At 42.0% G+C, this 27,177-nt stretch overlaps 1 protein-coding gene across 1 annotated transcript in view; it reads left to right on the top strand.

Annotated features, from left to right (window-relative positions):
* LOC126474109 (spondin-1-like) overlaps positions 1–27,177 on the top strand; it is a 193,773-nt gene that overhangs the window by 54,653 nt on the left and 111,943 nt on the right. Inside the window, exons 2-4 of the mRNA XM_050101534.1 lie at positions 4,728–4,930; positions 16,517–16,811; positions 24,093–24,237. Coding sequence (XP_049957491.1) covers positions 4,728–4,930; positions 16,517–16,811; positions 24,093–24,237 — 643 coding nt within the window. The remainder of the gene's footprint in view (positions 1–4,727; positions 4,931–16,516; positions 16,812–24,092; positions 24,238–27,177) is intronic.

Here is a 27,177-nt window from a genome sequence, read left to right as displayed (position 1 = left end):
GCGTAGTGCAGCAAGGGAGATGAAAATCAAATTGCCATGGTGGATTGGAATGCGATATTAGCGAAAGGAGCAGAAGAATGGGTTAAGTGAGAATAAGGGCTTGGTACTAGGAATGAAACAGGAGAACGATTAATTGAGTTCTACTATAAACTTCAGCTAATAATTGCGTATACCCTGTTCATGAATCATATACAACAAGGAGGTATATTTGGAAAACGTCGGATGACACGGAAGATTTCGGTTAGATTACATCATGGTCAGGCAGGTATTCCGAAATCAGATACTGGACTGTAAGGTGTACCCAACAGCAGTTGTAGACTCATATCTTAATCCAGTAGTGACGAAGAGTAGACTGAAGTTTAAGAGACTACTCAGGAAGAATCAATGCGCAAAGAAGTGGATACGGAACTACTAAGGAACGAAGAAATACGCTTGAAGTTCCCTGAGGCTACAGACACAGCGATAAGGAAGAGCTCAGTAGGGCCGGCCGGGATGGCCGGGCGGTTCTAGGCGCTACAGTCTGGAACCGCGCGACCGCTACGGTCGCAGGTTCGAATCCTGCCTCGGGCATGGATGTGTGTGATGTCCTTAGGTTAGTTAGGTTTAAGTAGTTCTAAGTTCTAGGGGACTGATGACTTCAGATGTTAAGTCCCACAGTGCTCAGAGCCATTTGAGCCAAGCTCAGTAGGCATTTCGTCCGCAGTTCATGGTCTAATAGCTAGTGTTGCTGTCTCTGGATCAGGGGGCCTCGGGTTCGATTCCCGGCCGCGTTGGGACTGGGGACTGGGTGTTTGTGTTGTCCGCATCATTTCATCATTATACCTGAACGTGTAGAGATTGGGCTGAGTAAAGATTGGGACATTCAACGGGTGCTGATAACTACGCAGTTGAGCGCCCTATAAACCAAACATCAGTAGGTATTTCAGTTGAAGAGGAATGGACATCTCTAAAAAGTGCAGTCACAGAAGTTGAAATGAAAAACTTAGGTACAAGAAAGGTAACTGCGAGGAAACCGCGGGTAACAGAAGAAACAGTTCATTTGGTCGATCAGTGAAGGAAGCATAAAAATGTTCAGGAAAATTGGGGAATACAGAAATACAAGTCACATAGAAATGAAAAAAATAGGAACTGCAGGGAAGAAGGTGAAATTGCTGCATGAAAAGTGTAAGCATATAGAAAAGTCAACCTTCGCTGAAATTAAAAACGAGGGAGGTATCATGAAGAGATCATAGGAACAAGCGTTCAACAATGTCAAATGGTGCAAAATGTTCTAAATTCTGAGAAAAATAGGGACAAGCTATAGGGAATGACGGGTAATATACAACAAGTATAAGAGCCAAGAGGGAACAATAAGAGTGGAAGACCCATAACTAAATGTTCGGGTTAAAAAGGATGTAACACAGGGCTGTATTCTTTGGCCCTACTGTTCCGTCTGTACGTTGAAGAAGCAGAGGGAAATGAAAGAAATGTCCAAGAGAGGAATTAAAATTCAAGTTGGATTGATCTCGGTGATAAGATTCGCTGATGACATTGCTGTCGTCAGTGAAAGTGAAGAAGAGTTACAGGATCTGCTGAATGGAATGAACAGTCCAATGAGCAAAGAATACGGTTTGTGAGTAAATCTAAGGAAGGAAGTAATGAGAAGTAGCAGAAACCAAAACATAAAAAATTTGCATAAGGATTACTGATCACCGAGTACGTGAAGTTAAGGAATTCTGCTACCTAGGCGGCGAAATAACGACGACGTCCAGAACGTTCTTCAAACCAATGGCGAACAGTTGCTGCCAGTGAATCGTGCATAGTCGTCCATAAAGATTCGATCTCTGTTTGGGAACGTGAAGTCCAAGAATGGTAGCCGACCATAACGGTTTCCAGTCAATGCTCGGTTCAGTTGGACCACAGAACCCAGTCCATGCCCTGGAAACATAGCCCACGTCGTTCTGGACCCATACCAGCTTGCACAATGCCTCGTTGACCAAGTAAGTCTATGACTTCGTGAGATCTGCGCAACATTCGAAGCCTAACATCACCTCTGACCAGGCAACGGTTTTCCAACCGTCTGTGGTCACGACCTCAGGAGAGGCGCTGCTCTCGGTCGTTAAGTGAAGACTGTCGGACACTGCGTTGCTCTCAGTGAGAAGTAAAGTCTGAGATCTGGTATACGCATCACATTTTTGATGGTGTGGATATTGGAATATCGTAATGCTTAACAATTTCTAAAATGGAACGCCATATGAATTTAGTTCCAACTACCATTCCGCATTCAAAGTCTGCTAATTACCGAAGTGTTGCCATAACCATGTCGCAAACCATTTACTTGTATCGCCAGAAAAAAAGTGACAGATCCGCCTATGCATTGCCATTTTAAACGTCGTGTACGCGATACTACAGATGTCCGTATACGCGCTTATCACTATCAGATCACCTGTATTACCTCAGTGTACATCTCTGTCGTACGCTCCTTTTAATCCGATCAATTCGTTTTTGGTCCATTTTGGTCCTTGTGTATATTTTAAGTCACCCGCCCTTCCCTATGCTTACCCCTATTTTCCCCAGAATTTCGAACATCTTGTTTTGAATTATCGAAAGATTTTTCCAGGTCGTCAAATCCTATCGACGTGTCTTGATTTTTCTTCGATGTTGCTTCCATGATCAATCGCAACGTCAAATCTTCGGAATTGTGTAGATGATGTTTTTCCGAAAGTCTGATGGTCTATTGCCTGTGACATACATACCATACGCCAATGAGAATAGTCGTTTTGTTGCCATTTCCCCTAATGATTTTATAAATTCCGATGGAATGTTAAGTATGTGATCTGTGAATTTACTTTCAAAACTTTTCTTAAGAATTTACTTTATTTACTATCGATTCATCAAGAACATTAACACATTTAATCACACTATGTGAGCGTGGAAGTAGTTGCCAGTGGCTAATTGATGAAAACAAATCAAATTTCTTTCAAGAAATGTAAATTTTAATCCTAAAAGCCTTTTTTTTAAACAGATTTAAAATTATAATCAGAAAGCACCCTCTAAATATCAAGTTATAATTTATTCAGAGGCAGAAAGAACAAAATTTTGACTCTATGAGCTTTCGGGCTGAGTACCTTGCTGCTCCCTTTTGACACGGCCTTAGTCACGACCGCTCACAACAACCTCTGAAAGACTACACTGGTGCAAATCTGCAACACACCAGATTACTTTAAACTAAAAATTTTAAGAACTACACAAGCACATAAACTATGCACCCCGTAGAAGGGATGGAAATGGTACAAAACACTAACATGAAAAGATTAACTTGCCACCGAAGGTGCAACTTAATTTTAAAAAAAGTCTTGCGGTGGAAGGGTGGCAACTTTATATACTAAAATAACCATTCAAATAAAAACCCTTGAAATACATTCTTACATAAAATAAATAAGGTTGGCCAAACATGTTCTACATTACACATATACCGCCTCTCAACATGATAGACAAGATTAAAACATATTTCAGGAATTCGGCCGTTACACTTCAAGCAATAAATTCGTTAACACAGAATCCGACAAACATGACAGAGGCAGCTATTAACGTACGGCAGACCGACAGACAGACAGACAGACACTAACTGCCTAACAAATGCGGACGAGAGACAGACGAGCAAGCTGGGGACGAGTGTCTGACCAAGAAAACAAGTAGAATTTAACAAGTAAATGCAACAACATATCAGCAATCATTTAACTTCTAATAAACTGCGGTTTCTGGCGAAGACCTGGCGCAGCACCCCCAAAACGCTCTCCCGAACCGTCCGCTGCCAGCCGCTTCAACGGACGCAGGAAGGCGCGCCGATCTCCCACCTCACGGCGTCGCAGCTCGCACCGGCCAGATCGATGTCGTAGGTTGACTCCTGTTGCTCTCGTATCGGCCGCGAAGCCACTACCTCTTTCGCTGACCAACTGACCGACTGGCGAGCTTATAGCGCCCCGTAAATGCACGTGGACAGGCAAGCTTTCCCCGTTCCCACCAGAGGGAGACACCAAAGCTGCGATTGCCACAGCGACGCCACCGCCAGAAACGGAGGGCGACTGCTTCACACTACGCGCTGCGACGCGCTGTTTAAAACAGCATTTTTTACCACGGCTCAGTATGTCTTCCAAATCTCTTTTAAATTTTTATTCTAATGCTGGTTCCCCTATCTCTTCTCTGTCGACTTTGTTTATTCTTCTATCACAGGTAAATCCTCCTCCTCATAGAGACCTCCTACAGTGTAACCTTTCCACCCATCCGCACTCTCTCCTGCATTTAAAAGTGTAATTCACATCACCTCTTAATATTACCTCCCTTGCTTTTAATTTCACGGAAGGCCGTTTTGATTTTTATACTTGCTCAGTCAGTCCTTCTGACAATCATTTCTTTTTCGATCCCATATTGCATTTCATGCACTGAGAGTCGAACGGGGCGCTCTGATAAGGGGTGCAGGGAAACAGCCTCTACCGGGGTATGTATATGCGACGCCCGGGTGATCTCACCACTTCACTAGAAGATGATGAGACTTGCACTTACGGAAATGTCGCGGAATTTAAACGCAGCCACACGGATGGAAGGTCGAGAAGATTTCGTTAATCATCAGCTCATTCCACGTTTTTATCCCTGGCACTGAAATGCTCAATTCCTGGCCTCGATTGCCATAAACAAAATTTCTTGCCTCAGTACCCCGGCTGAGCTTCGGCCTTTCACTCGTGTTGCAGCCTGAGCGGTGCACACGCCCGCAGCTGCCTCGTGCTGTCTGCGCTTCTGGGGTGCCTGGTGACGTCAGCGGCGTCCAGCGCCACCGAGTGCCGCCGGCTGCCGTACGAGGACACGGCGCCTCGCACGCGCCTCACCAGCGACCGCTTCAGCATCTCCGTCAGCGGAAACCCCAACGGCTACGTGCCTGGGGAGTCGTACACAGGTACTTAGTGGACCCTCCTTCAGTTACTTACTGCACCTTGCGAAGCAGCTTCAGAGGTGGTGTTCCAGGGACGTGTTGAAAGGTTCATACTCTTCATTCCTCAACAGAAGGAGTCTGATATTATCTACTTTATGGGCCTGATCTATGCCTATCGGAGAACTCACGAACACTTGCACTTCTTTAATACGATGATGAGACAGGACATTATGACCATCCACCTAATAGCCGTTATGCCCACCTTCGGCACGGTATCAGTGGCGAACCAATGTAGCATGGAAGCAATGAAGTCTTTGCCGGTCGCTGGAGGGACTTTGCACTTTATCTGCACACACAAGTCACTTAATTCCCGTAAATTCTTGAAAGGGAGGCCATGAGCTCTGACGTCACGTTCATTCGCATCCCAGATGTGTTCGATCGGATGCAGACCTGGCGAGGTGTGGACCAGCGCATCAATTGGGACTCGCCACTGTGTTCCTCGAATCACTAAATCACCTTCTGGCCTTGTGACTTGGCGCATTATCTTATTGAAAAATGCCGCTTCCGTCAGGAAACATGATCGTCATGAAGGGGAATACGTGGTCTGCAACCAGTGTATGCTCTGGGAACATTCAAGTGGGATTCCATGGGTCCAGTGGAGCTCGTGCTTGGCACCTTGGTGACTTGCACGAGCTCCACTGGACTCGTGGGTGCCCATGTGAATGTTCCCAGAACACAACGGAGCCGCCACCAGATTGTCTCCTCCATGCAGTACATGTGTGAAGGAGCTGTTCCCCTGGAAGACGACGGATTTACGCCCTGCCATCGGCTTGATGCAGAAGGTATCAGTATTCGTCAGACCATGAAACACTCTGCCACTGCGTCAACGTCCAGTGCCAATGGTCACGTGCCCATTTCAGTCGTAGTTTCCGATGTCGTGGTGTTAACATTGGCACATCGTTAGGGCGTTCGGTGCACTGTGAGTTCAGACACATTTGTACTCTGACCAGCATCAGAGCCTGATGTTAGTTCTACCACAGTCCGCCGCTGTCTTGTTTTACCAGTCTGCCCAGCCTACGACGTCCGACAGCTGTAATGAACGGTCTGGACGTGGTTTCACCTTGGTTTCACTACGTGTTGCAGATACTCACCACTGCACTCCACGAACACCCAAGAAGTCGCGCAGTTTCTGAAATGCTCGTGCCGAGCCTCCAGGCTATCACACTATGCCCGCGGTCAAACTCAGATTGATCACGCACATTTCCCATTCTACACAATGACAGCACGTTCACTAATACTACATGCACCGTAGATTTCCGGAAAGCTTTTGACACCGTTCCTCACAAGCGACTTCTAATCAAGCTGCGGGCCTATGGGGTATCGTCTCAGTTGTGCGACTGGATTCGTGATTTCCTGTCAGGAAGGTCGCAGATTGTAGTAATAGACTGAAAATCATCGAGTAAAACTGAAGTGATATCAGGTGTTCCCCAGGGAAGCGTCCTGGGACCTCTGCTGTTCCTGATCTATATAAATGACCTGGGTGACAATCTGAGCAGTTCTCTTAGGTTGTTCGCAGATGATGCTGTAATTTACCTTCTAGTAAGGTCATCCGAAGACCAGTATCAGTTGCAAAGCGATTTAGAAAAGATTGCTGTATGGATTGGCAGGTGGCAGTTGACGCTAAATAACGAAAAGTGTGAGGTGATCCACATAAGTTCCAAAAGAAATCCGTTGGAATTCGATTACTCGATAAATAGTACAATTCTCAAGGCTGTCAATTCAACTAAAGTAGCTGGGTGTTAAAATTACGAACAACTTCAGTTGGAAAGACCACATAGATAATATTGTGGGGAAGGCGAGCCAAAGGTTGCGTTTCATTGGCAGGACACTTAGAAGATGCAACAAGTCCACGAAAGAGACAGCTTACACTACACTCGTTCGTCCTCTGTTAGAATATTGCTGCGCGGTGTGGGATCCTTACCAGGTGGGATTGACGGAGGACATCGAAAGGGTGCAAAAAAGGGCAGCTCGTTTTGTATTATCACGTAATAGGGGAGAGAGTGTGGCAAATATGATACGCGAATTGGGATGGAAGTCATTACAGCAAAGACGTTTTTCGTCGCGGCGAGATCTACTTACGAAATTTCAGTCACCAACTTTCTCTTCAGAATGCGAAAATATTTTGTTGAGCCCAACCTACATAGGTAGGAATGATCATCAAAATAAAATAAGAGAAATCAGAGCTCGAACAGAAAGGTTTAGGTGTTCGTTTTTCCCGCGCGCTGTTCGGGAGTGGAATGGTACAGAGATAGTATGATTGTGGTTCGATGAACCCTCTGCCAAGCACTTAAATGTGAATTGCAGAGTAGTCATGTAGATGTAGATGTCTGAGTAGCAGTCATTCCTCGCCAGGTGACACTGCTGTCTCATGGACAGGTTTATATCGATAGTAGATCAGTGGCCATAATGTTCTGTCTGATCAGCGCATACTTATTGTGTTGTGTACCGTACACAGTGAGTAGATGTATTTAGAAGCACTTATGTAATATGATGTGAAGAGCTGATTCAGAGTAGAATCTTGAATAACAAGAGGAAATCTGAGCGAGTATTTAGAAAATGTGTAAGATGCAATCACACATCTTGCACAGAATAAGCTGTCAGTTTATACAAATATTCACGTAAAATGCTTTCCATAGTTCAATAAACAAGTAGTTGACAGTTCCAGCAGTAGCACCCAGCAATGGTCAACAGGTGGAGACACCAACAAGTTACATCATTCAGAAGAAGCAGTTCCATCAGTTGCACCCAGCAATGTTGAACAGGTGCTACAGCAACAAGTGACACCATTTCAGTAGAAGCAGTTCCATCAGTGGCACCCAGCAATGTTGAGCAGGTGCAGACACCAACAAGTGACATCATTTCAATAGAAGCAGTTCCATCAGTGGCACCCAGCAATGTTGAACAGGTGCAGACACCAACAAGTGACATTATGTCAGTAGAAGCAGTTCCATCAGTGGCACCCAGTAATGTTGAACAGGTGCAGACAGCAACAAATGACACCATTTCAGTAGAAGCAGTTCCATCAATTGCACCCAGCAATGGTCAACAGGTGCAGACACCAACAAGTGACATTATGTCAGTAGAAACAGTTCCATCAGTGGCACCCAGCAATGTTGAACTGGTGCGGGTAACAGTCCATAATATTCACTATCACTAATTAGACAGTTCATCAGAGTTTCTCAGCAGAAATTAAACATCTCCAAGTGGCACCAATGAATGATGATAGGTGCAAGCACGAACAACAGTTTGAATGCACACACAATTGCTTTTACAAAATAATTATCAATGCTCTTACACTAAACATACAAATTATAATAAACACACAAATGATCAGATAATTGTCATATCAAATATTACAAATACACAAATATCAGTAAACCTATAATATTTATGGGTGTCAGTGCAAGCCACAACAAACAAGTAAAATAATATTTAGGAGATAGATCGGTACCAATTATTTGGGATTAGGAAAGGAAAACACACAAAACACACTCACTCATCTTTCATCCACATTAAGTACTACTGTGCAATTGAATAATGTTAACTGTGTAAATGCAATTCTGTCAAAATTTGATGTTCAACATGTGTATCAAGTAGTACTGGCAGCAGTGTATAACAGTCAATAATAGTTAGTCAATGTCGTAGTCATCATGTCAAGACCAATGTTTGCCAAGCCAAATCAAATGTACGGTTTCTGAACAACTGTCAGTGTGTCAAGATATGCAAATGCTTCCTCTCTCCAAAAAAAATATATACTGCTTATTGGTTTAACAAAGTGTGTGTGTAGACAATCTTTCTTCCACTTGAGTGTTCTAGTCTGCTATCTTCATCCTCCTTGTTCCATATAGACCAACAAAAAAAAAAAATGCTCCTCACTTACTTCACCTCTTATCCACCAAAACTCCGATAATCATCAGCATCACATAAACTTAATACTTCAATAATACCTCTTAAGTCGATACATATAAACCTTATCATCAAGATCATTTACCTTACCTCTTGTCCACCAAAACTCCAATAATCACCAACTTCACACAGTCTCAATACCTCAATAATACCTCTACAATACGTCGATACATATAAACCTTATTACCAATATCATTTCACTTCCATAACAACTCTTTCCTCTAGTCAGTCTCCTCGAACAAGTACAGACAAAATCCTAGTGCAGACTTCAATTTATCATCCCATGCAATCCGAAGGCACAATATCCACACACAACCTCTGTGTAGTCCTCCTGAGCCAAATCTTCTACTCATTACGAATTATAAAATACATTTTGGTTACCTTGTCCATCATAAAATAAAAGAAATGCATACATGACCTCTAACAGCCTTCAGTTTGAGTAATTTTCAGTAAGTAGGTGCAAGTACGTAGTATGAAAGATCATATAAGACTTTGAGTGAATAAATCGTAATATTTCACAGTGTGTACACCACTTCAAGAATCATGGCAAAACAGAAGCAAACATGTGGAGTATTTCTTGTGTCAAGTGTCACTTGCTATTTCAATTGCTCACGAAGAATGCAGTGTAATAACTGTCAATGGTCTAAACCTAGTGTTGGTGTGTCATGTCGTTAGCCTCCTTCCTAGTAACATAAATTTATACAGCTTCCATAAAACCTCCAGCTCATGTGACTTCAATGAAGTTTCTTGTACCAATGTCGTTCGTAGAATTATAGCAGTTCATTTTCTTATCTTAAAATATAAGGCACTGAGCGTAAGCAAAACATGCAACAGCGAGTAAATATACCAGTAGAGAACAGAATGTCAACAATTGGATGCAGCACAAACCTTACAACGAGGCTCTGCCAAGCAAACAATCTGTAATTAATACATTGGTGTGACCCAAACTCCATGTTCGTACACCGTATATCAGCATTTCTATATACCAAATTAAAGAGTAGTTATGACAACAAACAGAAATGTATAAATATGCAATACATACGCAAAGCAGCAAATATGTATCTTACATAATAAACAGGTCATTAGCATCATATCAGCATAAGCAAATAAATGTTCATATGTAATCTTAATAAGTAAACATGAAGGCGCAAGCAGATAAATCACAAAGTATCGCCTACATACGTAACCATATCAGCACAATTAATCATGTGACAATTATAATTTAAATAAATAAGCACAGCAGGCACATAATAAAAAAAAATATGACGTCAGTGAAAAAGCAGTGCAGCCAAGCGATGCATAATATACATAAGTAACAACCCTGTTCATTAATCAATCATTGTCAAAATCAGTTAATGTACGCAAGCACGTCACTTCACAAGTAAATTCATAGAACATGAAATTTAGCACAAAGTATGAATCACGTAATCGCGAGCAGCATACTACGTCTAAAGTACGTACCTAAGTGGAAATATGTTTCCTGAAAAATCAACTCAATTAATAGTTACCTTTTTAGTTTATCACTTTCTTCTTCGAAATGACATTCTTCCTGAAATTTTCTCGATGGCAAGTCCTCTTAACGTCGAACACACACAGAATTTACCTGAAGGTTTTTAATATTTTAGACAACCGTATCCTGAAAAATACTGAACGTTAATAACATAATTTATCAAGTCACTACAGCTTTATGCTGAATTTAATCAGAGAAATTAAACTGTGTATTTGTTTACGGCTGTCAGTGCATTCGCACTGAGCACACTGAGCTACGCGTGACGTAGGAAGTGATTGTTTGCGGTCAACGACTGCCTTGTGCGGCGCGCAGACTTGACTGTTGCTTTGAGTATGTTCCGCCGCCGGAACACGGCGCGGTATCCTTGTACTCTCTGCGTGTTTACATGTAACTGTTAGTCTCTCAAAAGTATGTCATTCCACAAAAATTTTAACGTTCGATATGTGATGTATTCCCTTAGAACGCCGAGATTTAAGAGTTTCTACTTCAACAGTGTTATCATGAATAATTTTGCGAATCCTATATGGACCGTTATAAAGCAGAAAAAATTTGCGACACAGCCCCTTTCCTTTGTGAGACAAACGATGAGACTTAATTAACACCTTTTGACCAACTGACAAGGTTTTTTAACGACCAGGACGCTCAGCTGATTTCTCTCTTCTAGCAGCCGCAGATGCAATATTTTGTAGAGCCAGGTTGACAACTTCAGAATGCAGCAGTTTCCGTGTAGGCGGAAAAGGAACGATTTCAGAAATGCGATTTGTCGGTGCTTTATATTTTAATATCAACATAGGCTGTAAAGAAGTTGAGTCATTAGGGAGTTCATTCAGAATGTATTGAAAAATATGAAGATACTGATCCCACGTTCTGTGATTCTGATGACAATTAAGTCGACACAATTTATTGATTTCCTTCATCCATCTCTCTGAAGCGTTAGATTGAGGGTGAAAAAGTGAAATGAATATTGGTTTAATCTTACGACGCCGTAGAGTACGAAGCCAAATTCTAGAGCGAAACTGCGATCCATTATCTGATATAACCTTATCAACATGATCTACTTCTGTAAGAAAATGTTTGATGAAAGCATTAGACACTGAATGAGCTGTTGCTTTGCGTAAAGGTGTAAAACATACATATTTTGACGTCAATTCCACTGCTACCAAAATGTACGCAAAACCATTAGTAGAACGAACCACTGGACCAAACAAATCGACTGCAGCCATCTCCTTCAATTTCGCTGGAATGATAGGAAACAACGGTGCTCTGTGAGAAATAGTTGGCGGCTTCGCCTTTTGACATAATTTGCATTTGGCAAGAACAGATCGAATACGTTTTTCCATATTACTGAAGTAGCAATTTTCTGGGACCAAAGTGTGCATAACTGAAATGTGTGTACTAAATCAATTTATTAACCCACTCGTCAGGAATTCAAACTAACCAAAAAGAGTTGTTAACCGATTTTCGTTTAAAAAGAACTTTCCTGATAGTTCGCAAAAACGAGGTATGGCCAAATTGTCCAATCTAACAAAGCGTCTAAGAAAATTACAGACACCAAGGAAACTACGAACATCACGTTTTGTAGTAGGAACAGCATAATTACGAATAGCATCTAGTTTCTCTGGATCAGGAAGAATACCTTCTGTAGAAATAATATGACCAAGAAATTTCACCTGAGAACGACCAAATTCAGATTTTTCCAAGTTCACTGTAATGCCAACTCTTTCAAAAATACGTAATAATGAATCCAAAATTTTGTTATGTTCACTCCAAGAACGTTTAGCAATAAGAATATCGTCAACATATGAAGTAATATTGTCACAAAGATAAACAGGTAAAAATTTCGTTTAAACTACGAATGAATGCTGCAGAAGATACAGTAAGTCCAAACGGTAATTTCCGAAATCACTTTTGGGTAAAATAGTCATGTCTGGTTATTCTTTACCGACTCTCTAGATAGATTGATAGTCGTAGAGTTGTTTTGATAGATGCAAAGAATAGTAAAAGAGTAGGCAGCAGTGCAGAAAACTAAAAGGGAAATAGCACCACTACAGCTCGGGGCCCTGTGCACGCTGCGGCACATATTCACTTAGTATAGTGAATCCCCTGAGGACAGAAATTTCGCCTGAGAACGACCAAATTCAGATTTTTCCAGGTTCACTGTAATGCCAACTCTTGCAAAAATACGTAATAATGAATGCAAAATTTTGTTATGCTCACTCCAAGAACGTTTAGCAATAAGAATATCGTCAACATATGAAGTAATATTGGCACGAAGATAAACAGGTAAAATTTCGTTTAAACTATGAATGAATGCTGCAGAAGATACAGTAAGTCCAAACGGTAATTTCCGAAATCACTTTTGGGTAAAATAATCATATCCGGTTATTCTTTACCGACTCTCTAGATAGATTGATAGTTAAAGAATTGTTTTGATAGATACAAAGAATAGTAAAAGAGTAGGCAGCAGTGCAGAAAACTAAAAGGGAAATAGCACTACTACAGCTCGGGGCCCTGTGCACGCTACGGCACATATTCACTTAGTGTAGTGAATCCCCTGAGGACCTTAATAGCCGCACATAAATTCCAGTTTGTGACTTAGTGGCCAATTTGGTGGAAGTGCGTACATAAATTGATCTAACCATGAACATGGATGCATGTCATTCTTAGAATTGCGAAAGATCTTAAATTTCCGAACAGTTAAAAAGTGTTTATAATCAAAGTTTTCGTTTCGTGGCGACAAAGACGTACCGCATCTGTCCCAGTCCCAATGTCGATTATTGTCAAGTTCGCGCGCCTGGCGCTCTCTTGTTGCATCTCGTAAATGAAATAAACTACTTTCTTCAAACCCCTCTGCTATCTGTGATTCTGAATTTCTTCTACTGTCTTTTCCTACGATTTCACTTTCAATATGTTTGACTTGCTTTCGTAACGCCTCAAATTCCCTTTTAACGCGTTCATTAAATTTTCCCTGATTTTCAACATGTTTATTTATGTTCTGGTACTCTTCTGTTTCTGCAAATGGCAATGGAGCTGTATCATCCGAATCTCTGTCCCCATTTAAACTAAGACTTGTCAGTTTATCTGAAATCTCCTCAACTCTCTCCGATAAGTCACCTATTTTTTTCTTTCTGTTTATTTACGTCTTCCGTAAGTGTCGCGACTCAGGTTTCAGTATTGACACATTTAGTAGTTAACTGTTCATACTGTTGTGTTAGGTTATTTATTCTGTCATTTGGTACGGATTCCTCGATTCTTTCAAATATTTCTTCCTTATCGTGTGCACGTTGTAAATTTAACTCTGAAAATTTTTGTACTATCACGCGATCTCTTTCTTCCTGTTCTCTGTCCTGTTCCTCTTGTCTAATTTCTATTGAAATTAAACTATTATTGTGAGCATTCAAAATCGGTTGTACTTCTTCTCTAATTTCTTTGTTTGATTCATCTTTCATGTTTTTGAAACATGTCCCTAATCGTGAACCTAACTGTGTTTCCATTGTTTCCATCTTCGTTTTAATTGTTCCTATTCGTGATCCCACTGCTTTTAATTCAGATCTGAACTGTGTTTCCATTGTTCTTAATTCAGATCCCAAATTTAATATTGCACTCATTAACTGCTCCATATTAACTGGTTCGAAATTCTTTTCACCCCTAACATTTCCCGCAAAACCAGCTTCTTTCGTCATAGCTGTAAAGCTATCTTTGTTCGATACTATTCCAAAATCTTCTGTCGTTAATCTCGTATTCTGAAAATGTTTTGATTCTGAAAAATTTTGAACTGGTTCTGGACTATTTTCCCTGCTTATTAAATTGTTTTCAACTTCATTATTCATCATCCTGTTCTACTGTGTTGGCGAGTTCGCCATGGTAACAATTTCGTCATTCTCTCTATTCATCATTTTTGCCTTTTTCATCGATCGCATAATCATTTACAAATCATACAAAACTCGTCACTATACGAAAATTACACACAATGAGACTTTATCTCCAACAATACCATTCACACGAAATGCTTCCCGACAAACACGATTAACGAACAATTGAAATCTTCATAATTGCACAAAATTGTCAAACCCGTGTACAAGACATCAAGAATTAAATTCTGCAAAAATACCATTAGAAGAAAGACAAGACAACTACAGATGTTCATTACCAAATCTACACATGCAATATTGACTACAATTACTAAACTACAAATTACTACAACAATACTACTGTCTGCTATTTTTACTATCAGAAGAATTCCAAGGGACGATCCTGGCAAGGTCGCCTGGTGCATGGGGGCTTAATTAATTAGAATGCAAATAATTTTTTAATTTTAGTCGCTGACTGTCCGGCTACACAGTCTCGTAACCGGTTGGCCCTGACTAGTAATAGTACGCAATCTGACTGCATAGAACAACAACAAAGAATGAAAGGAAATTTCCGTTAACACAATTAATTAATTAAGTCCCCAGCAACTATAAAACCTACGAAACAACAAAACACAAATGTAACTGTTCTGTGTGTGGAAGTGTGATTCAACGTACACATCTGGCACGGTTCTTCCTCAATAAGACAAGATATTTTAAATACCATTTACACTGAATTAATTAAATAAAACTGAAATACCGTAATTGCACATAGAAACCCGAATTACAGTCTAATACAAGAACACGAGCCAGATGCTTTGTTGACTGAACCTGTGACCAAGAGGCATTATTGTTTAAGACATTGAAATAATACAAAAAAAAGGAATTTTTTTACCTTCATATATATTGACGAAAAGCACACTCTGATCATTACAGCATCCCCAATCCAACAATATCTGGTGTCTAGCCCATCAAAACAATATGACAACATCTGAACAAGCACTCTCCATGGGAACCTCTCAACAACGACTCACCACTGCTACATCTCAACAAGCACTGCCTACTGCTACTTCTCAATAAGCACTCTCCACCACGACTTCTCGATAAGCACTACCTACTGCTACTTCTCAAAAAGCACTCTCCACTACCACATCTCAACAAACACTGGCTACAGCTACTTCTCAATAAGCACTCTCCACTACCACATCTCAACAAACACTGCCTACAGCTACTTCTCAATAAGCACTCTCCACTACGACTTCTCGGCAAGCACTGCCAGTGGAGGCGGCTGAATAATATTCTTTGGCGCAATGTCTGGCGCTGTGGCTCAGTGTAGCCACCTTTCAACTGGCATAGACAGTGAAGATGAAGAGGAAATACTGATTTGTGACTATTGTCGAAAGGGCTAGTAATTAGTGGTTTGGTGGTTATTAAGCATTGTACATTTGTCAGAATGTCATTAAAATATTTTCTTATTTTGAAGAATGACATTTTAATTGTTTAAATTACACATTCCTTATTCAGAATTGCCTGTTATACAACATTGCGTCATAGTTTAATACGATATTCTTAATTCAAATTCAGCGTTTATGCAATAATTTAACAAAAAACACCCTTGTCCCATTCTGCCCCGTGGGTAGGGCGGAACGGGAAATATGCAAGACTTTCTTTGAAAAATTGTAAAAAATGCAAAATGTATTGTTTTAAGTGATTTTAAAATAAGATATATTAGTTTACGCTACAAGGTGTTTGTTCTTCACTTTGAGAAGTGTTTCCTTGTGTTCTCTTATTTTATAGAAATTGTTAAACATTAAGTATCCCGTTCCGCCCCGAGTTCCCCTATATAGATAGACAAAAGGGGAGAGAGATTTTGATAATTTTTGTACACACATTGGGAACAGCAGCGATCCCAACGAACTAATAATAAAATATTATACGGAACAGTCTTGATCGCATAAAAGTACTTTTATTCAGAAGTGGTGACCAGTTTCGAGACGATGTCTGTCATCTTCGGGCATACTCCTGTGATGACGTGTCGAGACGATGACACGGAGACAAACTGTAGATGTCGACATCAGTGGGTGGTATTCATAATTCCTGCTCCGTGCCATCGTCTCGATACGTAGTAACTGGAGTCCATCTGGTCGAAACTGGTCTCCACGTATGGATTACAGTGCTTTCATGCGATCGAGATTGTTCTACTTGTATACAATATTTTATAGGGAGAGGTTTGTCGAGCATACTCCAGCCGTGTGTAGATTTGCTACGGTGTCGGTTGTGGTGCAGTGGTGCTGCAGAGCTCGCCGCAGATGCACCGGTTCACGGGCTTCGTGCTGACGGTGGAGCTGGCGGACGAGGAGTCGCTGACGGACGACGACGAGGAGGAGGAGCAGCCGCCGCGCGGCCGGCTGCACTCGCTGGGGCCGCTGGGCGCGGGCACCTTCTCGCTGTACGGCGACACGCTGACGCGCTTCAGTGACCGCTGCCCCAACACCGTCACGCACACCTCTAGCTACCGCAAGGACAAGGTGCAGGTGTACTGGAAGGCGCCGCCCTCCGGCAGCGGCTGCGTCGTCTTCAGGTGGGCAACTACTAGCTGCTGGATAACCCTGCGTTCATCTGACAATCCCTGTCCTTCAGGCACCGCACTAAACTAATCTCCACCGTGTTTAATGACGAGAACACGGCAGGTGCCGTAACCTGATTTCCCAGCAACTTCACTCAGTGGAAGAAGTGTCAAAATAAACGAACAGATGTCTCGGCTTATCTGTAGGTATTCGACCGTTTCTGAGAAAACGACGGTCAACGTTTTCGAGATACTTCATGTTCCTTTGAGCGAGTAAATTCGGTGTCACAGAGGCTACCGTTGCAGCCTAACACTTTTGCTTCCCGTGTTTGCAACCTGATTATCATTTTTATTATTATTTTATTTCTCATTTATCTATACATGTCCGTAGAAGATTGCTACAAGAATGTTTCCCAGTGTATTCTTAAATAACGTTCTCCTTATTGTCCTACTAAGGCAACGGCCTTCCCCCCAATCGATACACGGGTTCCCGTCAGGTCACGGAAGTTAAGCGCTGTCGGGCGTGGCCGACACTTGGATGGGTGACTATCTGGGTCGCCATACGCTGTTGCCATTTTTCGGGGTGCTCTCAGCCTCGTGATGCCAGTTGAGGAGCTACTCGACCGAGTATTAGCGGCTCGGTCAAAGAAAACCGTCATAACCACCGGAAGAGTAGTGCGCTGACCACGCGGCCCCCCTATCTGCATCCTCATCTGAGGATGACACGGCGGTCGGATGGTCCCTGTGGGCCACATGTGGCCTGATGACGGAGTGCTTTACTGTTCTGTTAACAGTATATCTGGTGAATGAATTTTTTAAAAAATGAATGAAACAATTATTTGCATTCGTTTTCGGTAAAATTCTTGTTGTGTATCTTGATTCTAAATCAGCTGCAAGTGACAGAAGTAATGCGTTATGCATGGTTTCCCGCGAAACTATTGCCAACGTGTGAAATCTTCAATAATGTTTACGATGTTTCTTTCCCTAGCGAGATTTATACGACTACAAAGAAATGTTGTGGCGGGAAACCTGCCTTGGCGCGATACTCTTGGTCTTCTGAATTTCTATCTTTCGAATGGTTTTATGGTGGATATAATCCAAGGTAATGCATGAAACCTTCCTAAGGAATAAACATATGAATATATTGTAAGAATCAACAACAGATATACCAGAATCAGAATTTAAAAAGACTGTAACCCCTGAAAATATCATACATACATGTATTGTGTAAGTGTTTGACACTTATTGTGAAACCCATTCTAATTTTACAATTATTGTAACTCTCTTGTATCCCCTAACTTTGTAAGATACATTCGTACAGTCATCTTCTATGAACATGAGTAGCAAAATAAAAAAGTAAAATAACAGCAATAATCGGGCTTCGAACACTAAATGCAAAAAAGCGACAGATCGCGACACCAGCCACTGTGCCACAAGTTGGACTGAATTTATCAACCGATTTCTCACTCCAAGCGACTCAAAGTAGGATACTGATGACCCTGTGCTAACTGAATTTAAAAGACATTTCTACTTTTGTGGGATATATTAAATGTGGTGTGTCCTGTTTCGTCAATGAGAAATACCACTCCTCGTCTTCCCTCCTGCACATAGGTCTGTAAGCCGTTGGTGTAGTGTCTTACATAATATGTGTATGTCCGTCCATAGAAAAAGTCAGAAAAACATCCATGCATTCATCCTTCCTGGTACATACAAGGGTCATTCGGAAAGTAAGGAACGATCGGTAGCCAAATGGAAAATACAGTGAATATCTGATGAAGCTTTGCACAGAAGCGTTGGGCACTGTGTCTAGTACGCCCATCGATCGCATCATGTCGCTCTTTTCAGTTCTGAGCTTACAGTGTGAACGTAAAGATGGCTAGAAATTAGCGTCTCCCGCCAAGTATGAGGGCCTGGCGAAAGATTTCGCCTGAAGCTATGCAATCCACATAACATAACTGTCATGTGGTTCGTTCTACACGACAATTCTCGACCACACTCTGCAAGGGCAATGAAGATGCTCCTGCAGCGTTTTCGATGGGAAGTGTTTGATCACCAACAATACAGCCTGTAACTGGCTACCCCTGAGATTTATCTCTGCTCAAATGAACCGTTGGCTATGAAGACAATATTTTGCACAGACAACAAGCAGCAGTCCAGAGTAGAAAATTGGCGGCTGCCTTCTGTAATGAGAGAACTGAAAAGTTAGTACAATGCTACGACAGATGTCTAACTCTGAACGGCGACTGTGTTGAGAAGTAGCTGGAAGGTGTAGCTAACCGTTACAAATAAAACAGTTTTGATTTTCACTGTGGTTTCCATTCCGCGACCTATCGTTCCTTACTTTCCGAATAGCCCTCGTATAACGTTTTACAGGAGTCTACCGCCTCATGGGATCGAACTGTTGAAGGTGTCACAACTTCATGAACCTCTGAGGTCTTCCGAATATGGTCAGATAGAAAGTTCAATGAGAAGCAAGGAAACAGGTTACTACAGGAAGCACATTTGGATGAAAATAGGACATCTTTATATTAGTGGATAATCTGCAGATTTTTAAACGTTATTACACTGTACAGCCACATCAATGTGGCCACTTGTCAAAAGCCTGAATAATGACCTTTTTCAGGGTGAGACGTGCAGAAGGCGAGTCAGTGAGGTTCTGTAAGGTACCGAGAGAGATGTGGACCCACGCCAACTCCAGTCACGCGGGCAACTGCGCTAGGTTTCTAGGATGCGGAGTCAGGGCCCGAACAGTCCGCTCTAGGTGGACTTAGACTTTCTCGATTGGGTCTAAATCTAGGGAGTACGCTAAACTCATCCTGGTGCTCTCCGTGTCACGCATTTAGACTGCGAGCAGTGTGACACGTTGCATTGTCCTGCTGGTAGATGCCGTCATGCCGAGCAAAAATAGGAGTGAACATGGTCGCCAAGAATAGAGGCATACTTGTGTTGATCCACTGTGTCTTCTTGAATGACTAGATCAGCCGGAGAATTCCACGAATACACTTCCAAGACCATAAGGCTCCCTCCTCCGGCTGGACTCTCTCCACGCCGTACACACCAGTGGCCATCTGTACGAAGGAGCACAAAACGTGATTCATATGAAAAAGCCGCCTGTCGCCACTCATTGGACGTCCGTTTGCGCTATTGCCGTGCAGATTCCAGCCTCCGTCACCGATGTACAGCAGTCAACTAGTCAACGCGAACCTGACGCCTGCTGTGGAGGCCCGTACTTAGCAACGTCCGCTGAATGGTCTGGGGAGATAATGTGGGTAGCCCCTTGGTTCATCTAAGCGCTCTGCTGCTGAACGGTTTCATGTCTGTTAGTTCGTGCACGTCTCCGCTGCCGGCGTTAAACCCTGCAATCTATGGCCCATGGTGCATAACAGCTATCTCGGCAACTGTTTTGGATTGCGCCATTTGCCATGCACGATATACTGTAATAACGGCGACGTGCGAACAGTTTGCAGTCTTAGCCATTTCGGAAATGCTTTCACCCTTGACCCTAAATCCAATGATCACGCCCTTTTAGACGTCAGGTAGACTGGTTCCTTTCAGTTCACAACTCAGGATGGGATGACAATGCAATATTAACTCTCTTTCTTGTCTGATGTGTGGCGAAGTATACTTTGTGTACCACTGCTGTTTCTGTACATAATAAACTGGAACACCTACAGCCGTTCTTACGATGTTATTTATTATATGACTATCAGCTTCGGTGCTTCAGTGGACCGTTTTCAGCCCTTAACTGATGCTGTCGAGGGTGACTTCAACCGCATAAACGATTCTTCAGTGTTCATCAAAAGTGGTTCAAATGGCTCTGAGCACTATGCGACTCATCTTCTGAGGCCATCAGTCGCCTAGAACTTAGAACTAATTAAACCTAACTAACCTAAGGACATCACACACATCCATGCCCGAGGCAGGATTCGAACCTGCGACCGTAGCGGTCACGCGGTTCCAGACTGAAGCGCCTTTAACCGCACGGCCACACCGGCCGGCAGTGTCCATCATGAACTGGTTTTCGCAAACTATCTATAGCAACGATGTGACTCGAAGCATCAACCACCAACTCCCTGCCATTTCCCTCTTTTCCTGTTGCGTCGGGTATGTTTCTCGGTAAGAACGATTGCCAATAGGCCTCTGTGTGAATCGCTCTAATTTTTACCTTCGTGATCTTTTCGGGAGATCGTAGGAGGAAGCATTATGTTCATTCACTCACGTTAAAGAAAACTGAGATAACCCAGAAATTTACCACTTGTCTTTTGTCGTCTCATCAAAATATCTGACAGCCACAGAAAAATTTCACACACACAGGACTAAAAAGAATAAAAACCTTTTCAATGTAACACATTTTTAAAACGGACTAACCAGAATAAAATAATTTCTCCTAGGCCCGTACACACTCATAACCGCATACAGATAGTTCTGAAAATCTGTGCTTTTGAATTTTTGATAGCTATAACAATACTTATAATATTTAAAATGATAAACGTGGGAATCACGCAACAGATAAGAGAAAGTAATGCAGAGAGTAGCTGCTGTTGAGAAAAATAACTCAACAGCTCACATCGTTTGTAGAGCAATAAAAATTGTTGGTGACTTAGTCATTCATACATCACTTATTGTTAATCGTATGCGATCGCGTTTTCTGTTTAAAATTTTACAAGTATTGCCGTAGCTATTAAAGATGTGGTACAGATTTTCGCAACTACCTGTATGGGGTTAGGGAGCTGTGTGGGACTGGAAAAAATTATTTTCCACTTAAAAAACAAAAAAAAGGAAAAAAAAAAGAAAAGTTACATTAGTAAAGGTTTTTTACTTAGATAATGGTTTTAAATGTATTTTTACTGGAACAATCTCAAAATATTCAACAGCATATAAACAGTTCCGTCCCCTATTTCTAAGAGCCACTCCCTTCTATTAACGTATTCTCCAGCTTTGACTGATATTGCTGCACTGGAAGTGCAGTGACTATCTTCGTACAAGATGTTTGAGGGACTTCGGCTGTTCAGTATACAACGTAAAATTAAGAACTACTTCAGCCGTCTGTATTTTAAACGTAATTTATTTAGGCAACCAATTTCGCGGTTCCTTTACATCATCTTCAGGCCTGCTGACCAACGTGTAGGAGGAATCCAAACTTAATGTGCAGTTGGAATAAGGGCCAGCAGTAATTAATTGGAATCCACAGGCTTCTGGTTTCGACAGCGCGATCCCTTCGTTGATCAGCTGCTTCCATTTCTAAATTATTTACCACCTAGTGACAGACAGATTGCGTTTTCACAATATTAAATTTTGCAGGTACATATTATAAAGTTTATTCGATTTTCTAATATTTTAACGAAGTTTTGACTACATTAAAACTTCAACGAGTTGAAAATTCTTAAAACTACCAATTTTGTGTATTAATAACGCACGAAATAGAAAGAAACAAAAGAGTTTCGATTCATAGAATATGCCTCTCATTCCTGGGCAGCCTCCGCTTGATCTTCTACTACTCCATCCGAGAGCGATGACCTCAGCCGTACCTTGAAGCTCTCGTCTTCAGATGGCGCGATGCCTGACATTTCTTCAGCAATTTCTTCTTCAGTAATCATACTACTTTCCTATTTTGTAGAGATAAACCTTATTGATCTGCGTAATTTTTTATACGTTGCTTCCTCGTTTTGACTAGCATGTGTAACTATAGGAGCTCAACGCTTTTGGATTATGAAAATAACTTTCATCGCTTATTTAGTGTTAAATACACACATCATGAGAGTTTTTCATCACCCCGATATGTCGTGCAGATGGGGTGCTATTGTGACTGTTCCCGTGTCAATCGGAAGGTCACTCCTAACCTTGTTTGTAAAGATACACACAATAACCATGAGCGCCACCTACGGACAGAACGCCGTATTCGAACGGACTTCAGTATCTCAGATGAAACTGAAGCTGCAGCAGGGACGCACAGAAACGTCTCTGTAGTACAATAGAGTGAACGTCTGTCTTACCACGAATGGCTGTCGGGACCAATGATCGGGTACGTGTCATTTGCTTCTCGCCGTGTGCGCTAGAGGCAAGGTGACGTGGTGTGTTGTGTTCATAGAGTCGTTTCCAGTTGACAGGTACTACTGAGGACTTACACCTCACAGACCTTCCATGCTCGACAAATGCGCAGCATGATCGATAGCTAAGACTTGAGCCGAAGGAACCTCGGACTGTGTCCTTCAGAACTGAATTCAGCGTTCGAAGAGGCTACAGGGCGTCATATAGCCTATTGCATCGAAATGTTGGGAAGAGATTGCATGATCTGAATCTCCATTCCCGACGGCCACGGCGAGTACCCACATCGTACGCCACAACACCACGCACTCCGTTAGAAATGGGCAAGAATTTATGGTGAATTGACGCCCCAGGATTGGCGTCGGCCGTTGTTTTCGGATGAAAGTGATATATTTCTATCCTGATAGGTGCAGACAACGTGATTGGAGACAGTTCGGTAATACTGAACGCCCCCAACACTGTCCTAGCATTTACAACAGCCTGGTGGTGATAGATTGATGTTCTGTGATGGCGTTACATGGGGCCACCATACACCTCTCTTAGTTCTTCAGGTGAATCTCACTGCTGTGCGATAGAGGAAGAAGATTCGGCAATCAAAAGAGGGACCATATCGCCAACACTTCGGTGACTATTTCATCTTTTTGGATGATAACTGCGATGCACATCGTGCCGTTGTTATGAACACTTTCCTTCAGCGTGGTAGGACCCCCAGAATGGAGTAGCCTGTTCATGAAGCGAACATGAGCTCAGTCGAGCATCCGTGCTGTTCTTGGACGAACTCGTACACTGCGCGACTTGTGCAAAGTCGCCATGTAAGAGGGGCACAATTTGGACGAGTGCTGACTTGATGATCTTATCGATGATATGCCACTGTGGATTCAAACCTACATCCTGACAAGGGGACGTTCCACCACGTTTTGACGTTGCCCAGGAGCGCTGTGAAACAGAGACTTTGTCGTTACACAAATATATATATATATATTGATGATCTGGAACGTTGCAAATACATACATATGTCACAGCCAAATTTTGTTTTCTGCGCCATGAATTTCGAAACCAACGAGTGATACGATACTTTTGTTGATGTATTTAAATAAAACTGGCAAGATAGATTAGAGCGACCCTTTCATATGAAGCTGAAATTTACCTTGGTACTTAAACAATTTCCTAGCAATATATACTTCACCTTAACAGGAGATCAGTTACAAACAGATGCATTGCGTTACGATAACATGTGTGAAACTGTTTCAGGGCCACAGTAATAGAACGTCCGAAGGTCTGGTATATGGATGACGGACCCCTGAGCCACGTTCTTTGCGAAGAGGTTCCGGACACCTTTGAGGATCAGCTGCCAGTTCAAACAGAGTGCTGTCCTTGCGACGAAGCGAAGTACGAGGTAAATAAAACTTTCAGTGACTGCTTTTATGTCTTTCTTGCTCATATTTATTTTGTTGTTTATTTGCCAAATGAGATCGCTGTCTTGCACGACAAAATTTATTCTTTTTAGTTAAATGCAGCATATTTTATCACATAATCGTAAATATTAAATTAATTCTAACGATATGCACGTTTATTGCTTCGCTTACACCTAACGACTCTTCAAACCTATGCATTTGTCTGCTGGAACATATCTGTTGGACTGATATGATTTATATTTAGAGACAAAACGACCATGTTGCAGGAAAAATTTAGTACTGTGCGGTTTCTCTCTCTGAAATTCTAGTAAAGCCAATCAGTATCCTTAAAGAGTAATAGCAGAGTCTATACTATACCGTTATTAGACTCAGTTTTCAGGATTCAATGACCCAAATATTTTGTGTCTTCATGAAGTGCGGTTTGATCCCCTTCACCACAGAGTCTACATTTTGAGGCTACTTTCTCGGTACACATCGTGTGCGTATGTTTTCTGGAGTTCCCGTGAGCAGTCTTTAGTACTACTATGGCTTTCATGTGTCTCCTTTTATAACACGGGACTGCAAAACTTCTCTTAAAACATAGCTTCTGCATTATTAGCTTGCTATGTTTTTGTTTTTGGACTTTAATCTAATATTTTGCATGCTGCTTTCTGATCTAGCTACGTAGTTCTGATTTTACCATCGCCTTAGTAAAGTTTAAGACAGGTTCGACCCAACAAGTGGAGTCATCGCTCCTTCCTTGATCAGCTTGCCAGCTGGTTCATAGCCACCAATTCCCGAGTGACCAGGGGCGCACACCAGTTTTTCCCTGTTGCTTTCTCCTGGCCTCAAAAGGGCTTCATGGCTTCCTGCAATGATCTTAAATCTCGTTACGAGGGCTGACAGAGATTATGGACCAGCTTGGTTTTCTGAAAGAATGTAAATGCTGCGAACCTTGTAGCACCTATGTAAATTCTTCTCCACGCACCTGTCACTAAACCAGACTACGTCTCTTGAGTGGTATTGTGGTGCATTCTTCCACTGCTCTCAACGTCCAATTGTTATCTTGAAAGGTTTATTGAAACATCTCGAATTTATTGTTTGGTCAACTCGCATTTTCTCGACCATGACTATATTTACCAGACTCATTCAAATAGTGTAGAATTCAGGATACGCTAAAGATAGTTTTAGCCTATATGCACCTGTCGCTGCCTCAATTTTAGCCCACAGGTGTACAGGTGTAATGACAGCATGTCCAGCATGATCTCCATCCTTGCAATGGGTGTGCTGCTAAATCCTCCTGTTATGGCCAGGCAGACCAATCTCTGCGCTTTCCCAGTCACCTTAGTAGACACCGTCCGTTTTCCTTTATTCCATCTTGCTGCACCGCCAAAATTATGGTAGGTCTTGTTACAGAGGTTTACGTGCAGTACATTCTCCTGGATTCTGGAACCCAAATTTTACCAGAGGGCCTTCCCTTTCTGGGACACATGAAAACACCCTTTGCCTCGGAACATATTCTTTGTATGAGGAATACATGATAGTTTCACATTTAGGATAACTCCTAGACCCATCACTACAACTTATACTGGTGGTACTTCGTCAAAGAGCTTGATATTCCAGTGCATTTGTCAATATGCTTCCTAGTGAACGGCATTACAACAGTTTTCCAGGGACTGACCCATAGATCCCGTTTTCTGCACCAACTGTTCATAACGTTCAGAGCACATTGTGACATTGTTCTAGCGGTACTTGCAGATTTTTCGGGTGTTACAATGACTAAATCATATGCGTATCCTTGGCAAAAGAAACTCTACAAATTAACTCTTCGATGTGTTCATGCACAACTAGATTCCACAGTAGTGGGGACAAAATACTTCCTCTCTGGCACCCTTTGGTGGTGTCGATCACTACTTTCTCATTAATAACGGTGATTAGAGCTTCATTGTCTAGATAGACACTCCTTAAATTGGCACCTATACTTGGCTGCCCTCCAGTCTTCTCAAAGAGAGCCATCTGAACTAGCTCTTGCTGCTGTAATGTATTGCTGACCAGTGGATATCACTGCTGGTAACCATCATCCTAAAACCAGACTGTGTAATATGTATGTGTCTTTTTCTGGATGTGATTATCCTGATAAGTGGGAGTGCTGGATTTCTGCCTCGGTCTCTTGTTTCCCGTCTTGGAGGTGGGGGGGATCTATTCACCATTTCACTCTGAGAGTCTTTCTTTCAAGGTCATAACTTCACGAACTTTTAGTTCCCTCCACTTCACTTACGTTTAAGAAGTCAATCGTTACCTTCCTTTTATGAGATGTTTGCTCCTCTCTTGACCTGGTCCAGCTTCTCAGTAAAGTTTTCTGTTTCTTAGGGTAGCCTATCACTCAATCCAGTATCAGAGATGACTTCCACGGGGCCGACTACGACGTTTGTTTATTTGAGGTATCACCAGGTCTCTCAGTTTTTGGATTGTTCTCCATTTTTGTCCCGCGAGAATTGAGGTTATATTAGATCGACACTAGTGGCACGCCACGCCGTTGTGAAACTAATCACTCAGGGTGGCCTCCCAATATCCTCGAGGCTCCGTGTACAACTTATTTGAATTTCTCATGTGTTCTTTAAACTCTGAATTTTCCTGCGTTTTTGTGTATTTATAAGGCACAGTTTCGTGTTTTGTGAACTGTGTAGTGCATAGTACCGCTGTTTGCATTACGACAAGCGTTTTTGTTTGAAGCGCCACTATCAGTTGTAACATCCTTCAGCAGCAACGCATCGCAGCAAACCGTTTCATTTGTCAGTTGTCAGCTTCTCGTAAGAACCGAATTATTTTGAATTTCCTTTGTGATTTTAATTTAAACTCATAATTTCTTGATTGTTTCTGTATTTATCGGTTTAGTAACTGTTCAGCCGTCTTTAATATGGATAGGGACTGTGATTGCTGGT

This window comes from Schistocerca serialis, chromosome 4, assembly GCF_023864345.2.
Source record: "Schistocerca serialis cubense isolate TAMUIC-IGC-003099 chromosome 4, iqSchSeri2.2, whole genome shotgun sequence".
NCBI classification, from domain to species: Eukaryota; Metazoa; Arthropoda; class Insecta; order Orthoptera; family Acrididae; genus Schistocerca; species Schistocerca serialis.
Note: the sequence above shows the minus strand (reverse complement) of the source record. Positions and strands in the feature narration are given on the sequence as shown.